At 42.1% G+C, this 16,211-nt stretch overlaps 1 protein-coding gene across 1 annotated transcript in view; it reads left to right on the forward strand.

The window, feature by feature from the left end:
• CAPZB (capping actin protein of muscle Z-line subunit beta) overlaps positions 1-16,211 on the forward strand; it is a 186,190-nt gene that overhangs the window by 148,017 nt on the left and 21,962 nt on the right. Inside the window, 2 exon segments of the mRNA XM_077151053.1 lie at positions 7-148; positions 573-689. Of these exon segments, the coding sequence (XP_077007168.1) occupies positions 7-148; positions 573-689 (259 nt within the window).

Raw genomic sequence — 16,211 nt, forward strand, 5'->3', positions numbered from 1 at the left:
CTTTAGGTATTTTGAAGGTGGCGTCTCCTCTGTCTACCTCTGGGATCTGGATCATGGCTTTGCCGGAGTGATCCTTATAAAGAAGGCTGGAGATGGATCAAAGAAGATCAAAGGCTGCTGGGATTCCATCCATGTGGTGGAAGTCCAGGTACAGCTTTCCCAGCAACCAAAGGCTGCACTGAATACAGATGCCATACCAAGCAATATAGCCCTGTTCCCTAGCAAATGCTTCCTAAAAGGGGGCTGAGGGTGGGTAGGTGGGGGAGAACCTGCGATTTATAAACCTTTGCTAATTTCTAAAAATGCTCCAAAGCCATTTGGATAAAGATAAGTCAAGATTGCAGTAGTGATTAATGATGATAAGGATCCCAGAAAGACTTAAGATACATTTTGCAGGTTTTCTCCCTTTAAAAACCAGTTGGAATTTTATAAGAAAAATAATGTTGTGCTAATGACTCAAGAATGAACTTGTTAGAATGACCCTTCAAAGAACCACTTCAGGCTGTCCTCAGGCCTTGGGGTTGTGCCCAAGGTTCTTTGTCTGTCTCATCTCTTTGTCTCATCCCCTCCAGGAGAAATCTAGTGGTCGCACTGCCCATTATAAGTTGACCTCCACGGTGATGCTGTGGCTACAAACCAACAAATCTGGCTCTGGCACCATGAACCTTGGAGGCAGCCTTACCAGACAGGTAGAGTTGCCCATTTATAACTCATGGTCAACATGACAGTGCCGGCCTCAGAGCTGGCCTCATGCAGAGATGAGTGAGCAGCCTCTGTGCCTGACACTGTCTTCTCACAAGTCTCTCCTCAGTTCCATGAATCCTGAGATGGACTCATGAAAGGTTTGTCTTTAGGTCGAGGAGTTTATAGTAAAATGTATGGTTGATGTTAACATGTGCTTCTGATAACACTTTAGAATAAATAAACTTTGGTTAATTTATTAATGACTAAGATCATATATTAGAACTCTTGGTTGCAGGTGACAGAAGTACAGTTCTTACTTGCTTAAGCAAAAATGTAAAGAAGTCATCTCCCATCACTGAGGAGTTCCAGCTTAGGCTGGGTTGTGTCTAGGACTCAAATGATTATCAGGACTCTATATCTTGCCCTGTTCACATGGTGGCACCTTCAGCCTCTGGCTTACATTTCCTTATCCTTGGCAGTCTTGGAGGAAAGATCTTCTTTTTCCTAATAGGTCTGTCAAAACCCCAGAAATGTCTCATTGGCCTGGATTGGGTCGCTTGTCCATTGCCAGAATCATTTACTGGGGCTGGCAGGTGAAATGATCTGATTGGCCAGAATTTGGATCACGTGACTGTCTGTGGCAGATTAGGTAGAAAGGGGGTAGGTAGATTTTCTAGGGAAAAATCGTAGTGCTTTTCATAGTAGAGGGGGGAATAGAAGTGGGTGAGCAGTAGATGTTGGACATTGGCAGAGAGTGCTCTCTGCAGAGAGAGAACTGATGGATAAATCTTGCAGAGGGAAGTGGGAAGTGTAAAGAGCAACAGCAGAGCCAAAGCGTCGGCCTGTATGATTGGCAGCAAGCACAGCTGCTTAGGGACAGTAGCATGGTCCCCAGGAAGGAGAGGAGAGGCTAAGAGGATCCAGAAGAAGAACCGCATCCTTTAAGCATCTCTCTCCCCTAGTATCCCCAAACCACTTCCCTGGGACAGGTGCCTGGTGGTGACTGGTAACCAAGAAGCAGTTGTGGAAAACTCAGCTCAGCTCAACTCTGGTTCCCACAAACAGCAGTTGCCCAAGGATGGAACTGAATGATGTGCATCAAAATCCTCCAGTGTAGGCCCAAGCAGAGTGCTTTTCAAAATTGAGAATACTTGTCACTTCATAAAAAAGAAAATTATTGGAAGTCAAAAGGCAGCTTGACAGGTGCATGGGTTGTTCAGTGGTAGAATGCTCGCCTTTCATGCGGGAGACCCAGGTTCAGTTCCTGGACCATGCAGGGGGAAAAAAAAAAAGGCAGTTTGAATCACAGGATCTTGAAATCAGATTTCAGGGGTCATCTAGTTTGATCTTCCAAACTGATGGGACACCTTCTACAGCACCTGCCCTTCTTAGGTGGGACTAGGGAGAGCAGCTGCCCAATTTAGGAGATAGCCAGTTGCTTTTATGTCAACTTCCATTAAAAAGCAGCATCCAAAATAGAACCTTTCCTCCAGAATCTTCCTAGTCAGCTTTCTGTGAGTGTGCAGTGGATTAAGCAGCCTTCCATTGGCACCCCACCCCCATCTCTTTCATGGGAACCTCGGCAGCCAGAATTCCCCATTTTGTCATTGTGCAGATCAGTCTGTGACAGGTTGAATCTTGGTTTGTAAATCTAGGCATTAACTGTTCCTTCTGCCTTTGTTATTTGCACATTTACTAAGCTGTGTCTTTTTTTTTTTTTTTTTAAGGCCACAAATTAATATTTATTCAAATTATGTTTTCTTAATTCATTCAAATTACAAAATAACTGATTTCAGGCACCTGGATATATATATTTTTTTCTTTTTTCTCACCTGTCCATACACTGGATAAAGGAGTGTCAATCGCAATCACATGGTCACACCTTAAAAGTTTTACAGTTATTCACTCATCTTCAAGAATCAAGGCTGTTGGGTTACAGTTCAGTAGTTTCAGGTATTTCCCTCTAACTACCCCTGTACATCAAAAACTGAAGGGGGTATCTGTATACTATATAAGAATAACCTCCAGAATGACCTCTTAGCTCTATTTGAAATCTCTCAGCCTCTGAAATTTATTTTGTTTCATTTCTTTTTCCTCTTTTGGTCAAGAGGGCTTTCTCATCCCCAGGAGTCATGGCCCCTGTAGCGGGGAGGGCAGTGAGTTTACCTGCAGAGATGACTTTGAGAGAGAAGCCACATCTGAGAATAGAAGGTTCTCTGAGAATGACTCTTAGGCATTCTTCTAAGTACGCCTAACTCCTCCTTTGCAGGAGTTTCAAAAGAAGTTTCAAAAGAGCAGCCCCCAAGATCGAGGGCCTGTCCCATCAAATTAGCAGTCCTTAATATTTGTGAGAATATTAGGTCTTCCGCAAGTGGGGTAGTTTAATATTTCCACCTTTTCCCCCAGTACCTCAAGGGGACTTTGCATATACTTTTTTTTTTTTTTTTTTTTTTTTTTTTTTTTTTTTAGAAGGAAGGAAGGATGGAAGGAAGGAAGGGAGGAAGAAAGGGAAACATCTTTAAACATTTTCTTGTTTTATTATATTTTGTTTGTTTGTTTGTTTGTTTTTTTACATGGGCTGGGGCCGGGAATCGAACCGGGGTCCTCCGGCATGGCAGGCAAGCACTCTTGCCCGCTGAGCCACCGCGGCCCGCCCCTGCATATACTTTTTTAAAATTAATTTTCTAATTTTTAAAAAAAATATAACAAACACAACATTCTTAACATATCATTCCATTCTACATTTATAATCAGTAATTCACGATATCATCACATAGTTGCATATTCATCATCATGATCATTTCTTAGAGCATTTGTATCAATTCAGAAAAAGAAAGAAAAAGACAACAGAAAAAAATTAATACATACCATACTCCTTACCCCTCCCTTTCATTGATCACTAGCATTTCAGTCTACTAAATTTATTTTAACATTTGTTCCCCCTATTATTTTTATGCCGTATATTTTACTCATCTGTTGATAAGGCAGATAAAAGGTGCATCAGACACAAGGTTTTCATAATCACACAGTCACATTGTGAAAGCTACATCTCTATACAATCATGTTCAAGCAACATGACTACTGGAACACAGCTCGACATTTTCAGGCACTTTCCTCAAGCTCTCTGTTACACCTTAACTAAAAAGATGGTATCTATTTAATGTGTAAGAATAACCACCAGGATAACCTCTTGACTCTGTTTGGAATCTCTCTGCCATTGACACTTTATTTTGTCTCATTTCGCTCTTCCCCCTTTTGGTCGACAAAGTTTTCTCAGTCCCTTGATATTGAGTCCCAGCTCATTCTAGGATTTCTGTCCCATGTTGCCAGGAAGGTCCACATCCCTGGGAGTCATGTTCCACGTAGACAGGGGGAGGGTGGTGAGATTGCTTATTGTGTTGGCTGAAGAGAGAGTCCACATCTGAGCAACAAAAGAGGTTCTCTTGGGGGTGACTCTTAGGCCTAATTTTAAGTAGGCTTGACCTATCCTTTGTGGAGTTAAGTTTCATATGAACAAACCCCAAGATTGGGGACTCAGCCTATAGCTTTGATTGTCCCCACTGCTTGTGAGAATATCAAGAATTCTCTACTTGGGGAAGTTGAATTTTCCCCCTTTCTTACCATTTCCCCAAGGGGACTTTGCAAATACTTTTTTACTCACTGTTCAAATCACCATGGGATTTATCAGCATCACTCTGGATAAGCCTACAATATCTTATGCCCTACTCAAGGTTCCATGTACTTATGGTGTTCAATTAAGCTGTCCACATATGTTATATTAGGAAATGCACTAGTCAAAATATAAATTTTGTACCAAATAAACATTTTTTGCTTTAGTCTCACATGTAAGTTAAAATTTTAAAAAATGAATTACCATCTATTTTCAGTACCCTGCAGTAATGACATTCCTTTGTTCTTCCCATGCAAAAACATTTTAAAATTTGTACATTTAGTCACTATTGTTATACACTCTAGGCATTTCTAGAATATACCATCTCAGTCTTCGTCTAGCTTTCTTTCTGATTTCATTTGTGCCCCCAGCCCTCTTCCCTCTATCATTCTCATGTTCAGCTTCATTCAGTGTTCTAACATAATTATAGTTAGATAGTATTGCGCTGTTTCTGAGTTTTTACAATCAGTCCTGTTGCACAATCTGTATCGCTTCAGTTCCAATTACCCAATATTTACCCTATCTCTATCTCCTGATGGTCTCTGTTACCAATGAAACTCCAAATTTATTCATTAATGTCAGTTCATATCAGTGAGACCATACAGTGTTTGTCCTTTTGTTTCTGGCTAATATCACTCGGCATAATGTCCTTAAGGTCCATCCATGTTGTTACATACTTCATAACTTTATTCTTTCTTACAGCTGCGTAGTATTCCATCATATGTATATGCCACAGCTTGTTTAGTCACGTGTCTGTTGATGGACATTTTGGCTGTTTCCATCTCTTCACAATGGTAAATAATGCTGCTATAAACATTGGTGTACAAAGGTCTGTTTGTGTCCCTTGTCCTCATGTCCTCTGAGTAGACACCTAGCAGTGGTATTGCCAGGTCATATGACAGTTCTATACTTGCTTCCTGAGGACCCGCCACACTGCCTTCCACAGTGGTTGCACCATTTGACATTCCCCCCAACAGTGGATAAGTGTGCCTCTTTCTCCACATCCTCTCCAGCACTTGTCATCTTCTGTTTTATTGATAATGGCCATTCTGGTGAGTGTGAGATGATATCTCATTGTGGTTTTGATTTGCATTTCCCTAATAGCCAGAGAAGTTGAGCGTCTTTTCATGTGCCTTTTGGCCATTTGTATTTCCTCTTCTGAGAAGTGTCTGTTCAAGTCTTTTACCCATTTTGTAATTGGGTTGTTTGTCTTTTTGTTGTTGAGTTGAACAGTCTCTTTATATATTCTGGATACTAGACCTTTATCTGATATATCATTTCCAAATATTATCTCCCATTGTGTAGGCTGTCTTTTTACTTTCTTGATGAAGTTCTTTGCACAAAAGTGTTTACTTTTCAGGAGTTTCCATTTCTTTCTTTCTTCAGTGCTCGTGCTTTGGGTATAAGGTCTAGGAAACCGCCTCCTATTATAAAATTAGGATACTTCCCTACATTTTCTTCTAACAGTTTTATGGTCTTAGATCTAATGTTTAGGTCTTTGATCCATTTTGAGTTAATTTTTGTATAGGGTGTGAGATACGGATCCTCTTTCATTCTTTTGCATATGGATATCCAGTTCCCTAGGAACCATTTATTGAAGAGATTGTTCTGTCCCAGGTGAGTTGGCTTGACTGCCTTATCAAAGATCAATTGTCCATAGATGAGAGGCTCTATAGCTGAACACCCTTTTTGATTCCATTGATCACTAATATCTATATTTATGTCAGTACCATGCTGTTTTGACCACTGTAGCTTCATAATATGCCTTAAAGTCAGGTAGCATGAGGCCTCCAACTTCAATTTTCTTTCTCAGGATACTTTTAGCTATTCGGGGTACGCTTCCCTTCCAGATAAATTTGGTTATTGGTTTTTCTTTTTCTGAAAAGTGAGTTTTTGGGATTTTAATTGGTATTGCATTGAATCTGTAAATCAATTTAGGTAGAATTGACATCTTAACTATATTTAGTCTTCTAGTCCATGAACACGGTACACCCTTCCATTTATTTAGGTCTTCTGTGATTTCTTTTAACAATTTCTAACAGTTTTCTTTGTACAGGTCTTTTGTCTCTTTAGTTAAGTTTATTTCTAAATATTTTATTCTTTTGGTTGTAATTGTAAATTAAATTTTTTTCTTGATTTCCCCCTCAGATTGTTCATTACTAGTGTATAGAAACACTACAGATATTTGAGTGTTGTTCTTGTAACCTGCCACTTTGCTGTACTCATTTATTAGCTCTGTTAGTTTTGCTGTGGATTTTTTGGGATTTTCGACATATAGTATCATCTGCAAACAGTGAGAGTTTTGCTTCTTCCTTTCCAATTTTGATGCCTTGTATTTCTTTTTCTTGTCTAATTGCTCAGCCTAGCACTTCCAACACAACATTGAACAACAGTGGTGATAGTAGACATCCTTGTCTTGTTCCTGATCTTAGGGAGGTTTTCAGTTTTTCCCCATTGAGGATGATGTTAACTTTGGGTCTTTCATATATTCCCTTTATTATGTTGAGGAAGTTCCCTTCTATTCCTATCCTTTGAAGTGTTTTCAACAGGAAAGGATGTGGAATTTTGTCAAATGCCTTTTCTGCATCAATCGAGATGATCATGTGGTTTTTCTGCTGTGATTTGTTGATATGGTGTATTACATTAATTGATTTTTTTATGTTGAACCATACTTGCATACCTGGGATGAATTCTGCTTGGTCATGTGTGTGTAATTTTTCACTGTGCTGCTGGATTCGATTTGCAAGAATTTTGTTGAGGATTTTAACATCTATATTCATTAGAGAGATTGGCCTGTAATTTTCTTTTCTTGTAATATCTTTGTCTGGTTTTTATCTGTCTCTAGTGCTCCCTTAAGTATTTCTTGCAGAGCCGGTCTCTTGGTGACAAATTCTCTTAGTGATTTTTTGCCTGAAAATGTTTTAATTTCTCCCTCATTTTTGAAGGACAGTTTTGCTGGATGTAGAATATTTGGTTGGCAAATTTTCTCTTTTAGTAATTTAAATATATCATCCCACTGTCTTCTCACCTCCATGGTTTCTGCTGAGAAATCTACGCATAGTTTTATTGGGCTTCCTTTGTATGTGATGAATTGCTTTTCTCTTTTTTTTTTTTTTTTTTTTTTTTTTTAAAGAGAGAGGAAGGAAGGGAAGGAAAGACAGAGAAGGAAGGAAGGATGGAAGGAAGGAAGAAAGGGAAACATCTTTAAACATTTTCTTGTTTTATTGTATTTTGTTTGTTTGTTTGTTTTTTACATGGGCTGGGGCCGGGAATCGAACCGGGGTCCTCCGGCATCGCAGGCAAGCACTCTTGCCCGCTGAGCCACCGCGGCCCGCCCTGCTTTTCTCTTGCTGCTTTCAAAATTCTCTCTTTCTCTTTGACATCTGACATTCTGATTAGTTAAATGTCTTGGAGTACGTCTGTTTGGATCTGTTCTCTTTGGGGTACACTGCACTTCTTGGGTCTCTAATTTTAAGTCTTTCATAAGAGTTGGGAAATTTTCAGTGATAATTTCCTCCATTAGTTTTTCTCCTCCTTTTCCCTTCTCTTCTTCTCTGGGACACCCACAACACTCATCTGTGTGTTTCATGTTGTCATTCGGTTCCCTGAATCCCTGCTCATATTTTTCCATTCTTTTTCCTATATTTTCTTTTGCTTTTTGAATTTCAGATGTTCTGTCCTCCAGTTCACTAATCCTATCTTCTGCCTCTGGAAATCTGACATTGTAGGTTTCCATTGTTTTTTTAATCTCTTCTGCTGTGCTTTCATTCCCATAAATTCTGTGATTTGTTTTTTTTCAGATTTCTGATTTCTTCTTTTTGTTCATTCTTTGCCTTCTTTATATCCTCCTTCAGTTCAATAATTTGGTTTTTGATGATGTTTTACATGTCTGTTCAAACATTCTCAGTTAATTATCTCAACTGCTGTATCTCATTTGAATTGTTGGTTTGTTCCTTTGACTGGGCCATATCTTCAATTTTCCTAGTGTGATTTGTTATTTTTTGCTTGCTTCTAGGCATTTAATTATCTTAATTAGTTTATTCTGGAGATTGTTTTCACTTCTTTTAGCTAGGATTTTCTTGCTGGATGACTTTGTTGTCTGTCTGTTCTTTAATGTTCAGTTCAGCTTATTCTGGTCCACTAGTTTACGTTTTGTTTAACAGAGCAGAATTTTTCAGTTCTTGTTTTCTTGTTTCTTGCTCTGCCTGCATGGTACCTTTTTCCTCCCATCCTTAGGAGGGTTTACTTAGGTATTATAGACCCCAGTCAGATTTTCCCAGACCAAACTGGCCTCCTATCAGGAGGAAGAGTCACCTGTGTCAATTTTTCCTGAGGGTGAGACCCAGCAGGAAAGACTTTCACAGGAAAAAGACTTTCCTGTGAAGTCTCTGGGCTCTGTTTTTCTTATCCTGCCCAGTATGTGGTGCTTTTGTGCCTGCGGGTCCCACCAGCGTAAGATGATGCAGTACCTTTAACTTCAGCAGATTCTCCCTGCTGGGTGGGGGTGTGGTGGGGACCCAGGAGAAATTGTAGGCTGGCTTTAATTGCTTCACTTTTCTAGACCCTGGGGTCTGAATTCCTTGAGGGAGGGATTCCACCTGAGCTGGGCCCCACCCCTCTCCTGGGGAAGGCACAGGCTCCAGATAAGCTCTCAAACAAGCTTGTTTATGCCTATGCCTGGGGCATTTGCAGCCTGAGAAGTCCTGCTGCTGTATCCAAAGGCAGTCAAGCCTTGGTAGAAACACAGCCACAAAAAAAGAAAGAGAAAAATCCTTCTCAGAGCAGGACCCCTCTTCCATGGGTTTGCCAATCAAGAGCATACGTTGGTATGTTGCTTTGTGCACCTTCAGATTCTATATGCCCTTCCTTTCCTTCAGGGCCCAGACCCTTTCAGGTATTGCATACTATCTGATCCAAAAAACCTCTGTTTTTTTTTCTTTCTTTCTTTTGTCAGCCCCGCCCTGTCAGCATCAGGGCAAAAGTCAGCAACCTCTGCTTTGATAAGGTTCAGCTGAGCTGGAGGCCTATTTTCAGTAGTCAGAATTTGTGAATTAATTCCACAGTTGGAGCTTAGTTGCTCAGCCCCTGCTGCTGGTGAAGTCTCTTTCCTTTCCCCTCTGGGAAGCTGTCTGAGGGGGAGGGGCACTGACCACCATGGCTTGGGAAACTCATGGTTCTGGGGGGCTCGCAGCCAGTCCAGCTGGTCCACACTAGGGTACGTTGTGTGTCTGGTCACTGACATGGCCCCAGCAGTTGTTCTGTATTGTTCCTGGCTACTAACTAACTGCTCTGGAGGACAAACTAAATCCCACACCTCGTTAAGCTGCCATCTTGGCACTCTCTCCTGCATATACTTTTTAACCTTCTGTCCAGATTACTCTGGGATATATCGGGGCATCCTACCAATTTGTGCAAACCACTAAGCTGTGTCTTGATATTAGGGTAAGGCTAAGTTTGGAACCCTTCGGCCTGGCTACTAGAGGCTTTCTTAGAGGGAGACATCAGTCTATCAGTCATCTTTCTTAGGTTTAGCTTGTTTAGCCAGTTATAAATCCCCTACCTGAGCAGTGCTTCCCATTTTCAAATAAATGCCTTTTGAGCTGTACGTGGTTGAACTTACCTACACACAGGAGGCTGGCTTGCTTCCATGATAGAACAAGGTGACTGCAGGCCTGGCCGTGTTCTTTTCTCCTCACCCTCTTCAAGGCTCACCACCTCTCCATTCCTTAGGCTTGTTTTGTGTGGTGAGAAACAATGCGTTGCTACATTTCCGAGTGAGGCCAAGCACAGCCCCATCGGTCAGGTCAGATCTCTTCTCTGTGAGTCTCCCATAGGAGCTTTTAGGGTATCTGAGTCCCAGGACCAGCATCAGCATCACTGAAGAGCTTGTAGAAATGCAGAATATTGGCCCCTACCCAGACCTATCAAGTCTGGATTTCCATTTCAGCAAGATTCCCCAGGTAATGCAGATACAGATTAAAATTTGAGATGTTCTACTGGGTACCTTTCTGCAGCCCATCCTTTTCTTAGTTATTGCTCACCCATTTCTAAGATGTACCTCCTTGGAGGCTACATCTGAGGTGAATATGGAGCCTAGACTGGAAGGCACTGTCTTCCCTGGCAGGCTTGTCTTGACTTCACATTTCCGTGTTAAGCACCCTGATGCCTCCATGCCAAGGCACTACTGTGGGGTGCCTTCGTGTAGAGGGGACAGTGAAAGTACAGACCAAGTACAGTTGGTTGCAGAAGAAACAGTGTTTTACCCTCAAGAGAAGTTGGTATTGGCAGAAGTTTACAAACTTCAAAAAAAATTTTTGGACTATCTTGCCATACGGTAGATGATAATTATATATTTTTAATAGCCATTGATAGAGAAAATATATGACAGAATAGGTAAATTGCGTAGCTCTTAAATGAATTTGGATTCTACCCATCTCAACAGCATCTATATGCATTTAAACAGTGGTTTCCAGGCAAATGTGTTTAGTCTGCCAATATGCCTGGGATACATGTAGGAGCCTGAGACTTTTCATGTGAAATCTACACTGCCTCTCCTGTGTCAGAGGATCTTGGGACCTCCTTTGGCCTCTGGGCAGGGCTGTCCCCCACCCTATCCCAGAACAAGTGCTGATACTTACTGGAGCAGAATTATCTGGAAACGGGCTCTTGTCTTCCAGGAACCATTGAGTTGGGAGGGACAGCCAAAGCCCTTGCCTCCAAGGCCTGCCTTCCCCACACCCTGCCACCTGGGCAACGGGTGGAAAATCCTAAATCTGTATCCGGAAACTGCCTCCTGCATCACTTACTGCTCTGAGTTGTTTATAATTCCACCGGGTTTACAGTGACCTAGACAAATATTTAATCCTCAGCTTTCCTAATAATTTAAATCAGAGCTGTCAGCCATGGCCAGGGTCTGGTTCTGGCTTTCCGCAAGGCAGTGCCTCCTGCCAAGCCAAACGCAGACCTGATGAGTGGCTGTCCTCAGCACACCTTGGCTGGGGCTACATGCCTTGTTTAGATTGCCTTTTGCTCTTGGGGCTTTGATGAGGAAATTCATGGTTTTGTCACCATTCTGATGGACGATTGCATAATTCATCCAAGAGGCATTAAAGCTGGGGCTGGTTTCCAGTGTAAGTAACTGTAAAGGAAGGGAGAGGGAAGCAGTGAGGTGGACAGATCTGAGGTAATGATCCATAACTTCTGCACACACAGAGGAAATGAGAGTTGCGGGGTTTAGCTTAGTGTCCTAGATAAGTCTTAGGAAAAGCCTGTGGTTGCCTTGAATGGGAGACAGAAGGGGTCCAGGAAAACTGAGCCATTTACCAATGAGTGAATGAATGGGTGGGTTGTACAGGCATCTCTTTTGGTTGAATTGTAAGCAAAGCTGAGTCAGCATTCCCCTGTAACAGGTTAGGAGGCAGAGGGCCAAGCTGTTCAGCGATTGCTAGGCTGATTTAGCTGATAAGAGGCGGGACCAGGATTTGAACTCAGGTTTGTCTGCCTGAAAAATAAAAGTGCTCATTTTCTACCACACTGTGCTTTCTGTGCATGGCTTTCTGTGGATGCTGAATAAACATTTTAATTGGGAAATGCACTAGCATTATTGACAGGACTCTGTCCTATGGGTGTGCACATCCTGCCTACTGCCCTTCCTCCTGGCAGTTGGTGTGGGCAGCTGCAGTGGACCTTGTGGCCCTGAGAACAGGCAGGCCCGGTGAGTGGGGCTAAAACTGCCGAGTCTACAGGATAGGACCAGGCCTCTGGGCATTCAGTTGGCTCTAAGGTAGATTTTCCTGCAGGCAGCAAGTTGACTCCATGAGATTGTTGTCATTCTCTGCTAAAGCCGGTGAGAGGACCTTTAAGAGTTTTAGGTAGCAAATGATCTGAGCAGTTTTGTATCTTGAGATTGCTCTGCCAGTGGAGTGGAGGATAGGCTGGCAGAGGGGACTGTTAGAGTCATCCAGGGAAAGTTGTCCAGCCCCCTGGGAGGCCCGGAAGGGCCAGGCCTCAGCAAGGTCAGTAAAGAAGCTGGAGGCGGCATCGAGGCAGGAAATGGGGACTGAAATGAAGAGGGCGAAGACTCCAGGAGGGGAGAAGAATGGACAAGCGGGGAGACATTGAGGTGAAGGAGGGAAGCTGGAGGGTCAGGAGTGGAATGAGTCCATTAGCTAGTACTCTGGAAACTAAGCCTCATTGCAGTCACACACACACTCACACTCATTCCATGTTTATCAGGAAGGAAGGCCACTCTGCTTTTGAAGCTGTCTCACCAGGCCCTCGGTGGTGCTCAGCAAGTCTAAGCAGGCCGAGACTGGAGGGGTTCCTGGTTTCATCCTCTAGAGGCAGGGAGATAGCAGCCTGGCCTGGGGGGCCTTCTCCATACATGGGCACAACCCCGGCTGGCTTCCTCTTTTTCCTGCTTCCTGTGCCCTATCTTGGGAATGGCCAAATGACTTAGGCTTGCCTTCTCTTGGGCATTTTGGACTATAAGCACTTCCAGAGGCTTTGTCTCAAATCCCCTCCTTATTCAGTTAAGATGGCTTGTGGGAGGGCAAGTGAATGAGATGAACTGCTGCTCTCTTCAGATTCTCTTTCAGAATAAATCCCTCAAAGTCATTGGTGAATTTCACAATGATAAATTACATAAGCCACATTTCACACCTGGCCACAACTCACTTGGGTGTGGAGACCACAGCTGGCTCAGACCAAGTGCATTTCAGGCTTTACTCCTTCATAGTTCTCCCCATCGTCTCGACTTTGGCCTCCCCTCACAATGTTCCTTAGGGATGTCAGCTGGAAGACAAAATAGTGTTTTGGCAAATCTCTGCAGCTGCAGAGCTTTCGGAAGGAAGGTAACCAGCAGTCTTTGTGGAAAACTCATTACAGCCATCCGTCCCCATCCTGCCAAGGTTGGATGGACAAGTCCAAGTGAAGAGGGGTGAAGGTATCCTCTGGCAGGTTACCATTTAGGCCCCAGTGGGAAGGTCATGGAGAAAAAAAAAAAGTTAAAAGCCAAGTACCAACATGTTGAAAAGGAAGTTGTAGTTGTGAGGTCACTTCTGTGTGACAGCTGGAGACATGGGAAAGAGGCAAAACCATAAATCTCTGGAAAGAGATCCAAGGTTTCCAGTCTGGGGAAGGGCCCTGCAGATGTTCATTTGATATTTTTTTCCAGATTATAAATATTTAGAAAATGAAGGTGGGATGTTATATCAAGTGGGGAGATTAGACCAGTCATTTGCAAGCTGAGTCCTCTCCCCACTCAGTATTAGTTAGCTCCAACTGTGTCTTCAAGCGATAAAGCAGCAGCAGAGGCCCGGGCCCATGGGCCAGAGCAGGAAAATCCTTTTTGACTTGTACTCAGCAGTTAAGCAGGGCAGTCTGTCTTATCATGGGGAAGAAGCCCATAGCCCTTCTTGCTCAGTATAGAGAAACAGAAGGGTGGGTGGGTCAAACTCTGGCAGTTCAGGTTTGTTGCGGGGGCTTGGGGCAGAGGTACTTGAGCCGAGTAACTTCTAGGGATGGTTTCCTTTTTTATCAGATGACCTGGGGTCGAGTGACCAGAAAAGCCCCCGGCTGGCGTGGGACTGCCTCCCCTCCATCATTCCCTCAGTTGAAGGAAGAAGCAGGAGGCAGGGATGGGCTGTTCTCAGAATTTCTGAACATTGGATTGTGGTTTGTCCTCAGTTTTTCTGGTAAAGAATGTGGATGAAATTGAGCAAACAGAGACCTCACGGAAGAAAACAGGTTTTGGAATCATTCCCGCCTTGGTCCAGTCCTCGCCCAGGCACTCTCCAGCTGGGTGACCCGGACAAACCGCCTCATTTCTTCAAACTCAGTGTTTTCACCAATCAGAATTAATAAGGCCCAATTTTTAAAATATGGTATAACAAACTATATTTTCATAAGATACTAATTATTATGTAATTAATGCATTCAAACTACTTCAAAATATTTATCAGAAAAAAAAGAAACTACAGATCACATTGACTAATAAAATATCTAGTTGTTTAAAAAATGTTAAGAACTTTCAGTAAAATGTCCAAAACTAAAGAACAAAAAAAATACGTAAGCCATATTGTGGCACAAAGCACCATAAACTTATTTATGTAACACAGTAGGCAGATTTTTGTGCTAGGAACAGTATGGAAAAGAATCTAAATTAAACCAAAAATGCAGTGAATGGGTGGGTGTTCAGCTCTGGTTAAAGGAGGCTCAACTTTGTTAGGACCGGGAACCTTTGAGCATCATGTAGTTTATAAATATTTTTCCACATATAAAATAAAGTAAAATAAAATCTTCTCTACATATCAGCAAGTATCTTTTTCTACCTCAGCAAAGATTTTTTCCCCTCTGATAATTTAGAATCCTGTTCATTTGTTGAAAGTCACGAACAATATCTAATTAACTTCATAAATTTATCTACCAGTGCCACCCTTCAGAGGCAGACCCTGTTGCTTTTTCTTATAATTTTTTTTCCCGGGAAAGCTAGGCCTGTGGCAGGGAAAACACCCGTAGATAGAAATTAGCCTTAGAGATACTTGATTCATGAATAATAGTTCAACAGAGATATTCATGGAAAGCCCTAGAATATCTGTATTTCCAGCTCTAGAAAGAGCCAGGCAGGCACAATAGGCACTTTCAGCGTGCTGGACCTCTGGAAATCCAGGTTGTATTCTGTGTCTCTGTCACCTGGAGCCTTCATTTCATCCTTCAGGACTTGCAGAGATGATGATTTTCTCTTTAGGAGTAAACAAAATCCTTCCTTCTACCTATCCTTCTGTGATTCCTTTGCAAGGATTTTGAAATCTGTATGTTGACCAGGCCTATACTTTGATCTAATTGCTTTTTGCTACTTTTGACAGTGCCCCTGTGTTTTGCTTTTTCCCTCAGCCCTCCCAGCATGCTCTCTGCAGTTCTCTGCCCAGCTGGCTCTTTCTGAGGCCCTTGGCTTCAGCTGTCTGTTCCCCTTCACCACAGTCCTCTGTTGCCTTCCCCCTTACTAGCCTGGTCATGGGATTTCCCCATCTTCTCTTTCCTGGCTTCTGATTCACTCGGGAGACTTTCTTTAACTCTTCCTAAATACAGGGTCTTCAATAAGTACAACAAATCATCATTTCCAAAGAGCATTTACTTATGCTTTGCTGTGAACTTCAAATCTTTGCAAATCTAATCTTCTCCTGAATGCTTTTTACAATTATCCTCAAAAAGAGAATAGTTTCTTGTAGGTGGTGCTAAAAGAGATTGATAAATGCATAATTCAGCAAAGGTTTCTTCTAACAGGCTGTCAATTCTCACCACTGAGCATAGACTCTGTTAATATTTAAAACCACCTGGTATGGTTTATCAATTTATTCACAAGAACTAGCTAATAAAATTGGCACTTAGATATTAAATTGGAATTTATATATACACATGAAGTTTGAAATGTAAAATAAAAAAAACAAAACTGAGCTATAAGTATTTAGAGCAGTTGGGTACTCACTGGCATGTCTGACCCTCATCATAAACTACATATAATTAGGAATTCACCTATTTGTGAGCCCTACAAGTCAGATGCTATCCATTAGACTGCTATCTGTGAGCTTTGTATTTTTTTTTTTAATTTGTAACCCAAAGACAGATAATTATGATTTAGTAAACTCTCATTTTCCAGATGTTTTCAGAAAGAATTATCAGAAGCATCCTCCAGTTATAAAACACAAGTCAGGTAATTAGTTTACTCTAAATGAACTAACAGTTGCCACCGAGAAGCAGCAACAAAATGTCATAGTGGTGGAGGCAGCCTCATGCTAAAAGCATCCCCCCTTCACGTGACATGATACAACAGTCATCTTACATTACTTCACTGACTGCT

This window comes from Tamandua tetradactyla, chromosome 2 (genome assembly GCF_023851605.1).
Source record: "Tamandua tetradactyla isolate mTamTet1 chromosome 2, mTamTet1.pri, whole genome shotgun sequence".
NCBI lineage: Eukaryota > Metazoa > Chordata > Mammalia > Pilosa > Myrmecophagidae > Tamandua > Tamandua tetradactyla.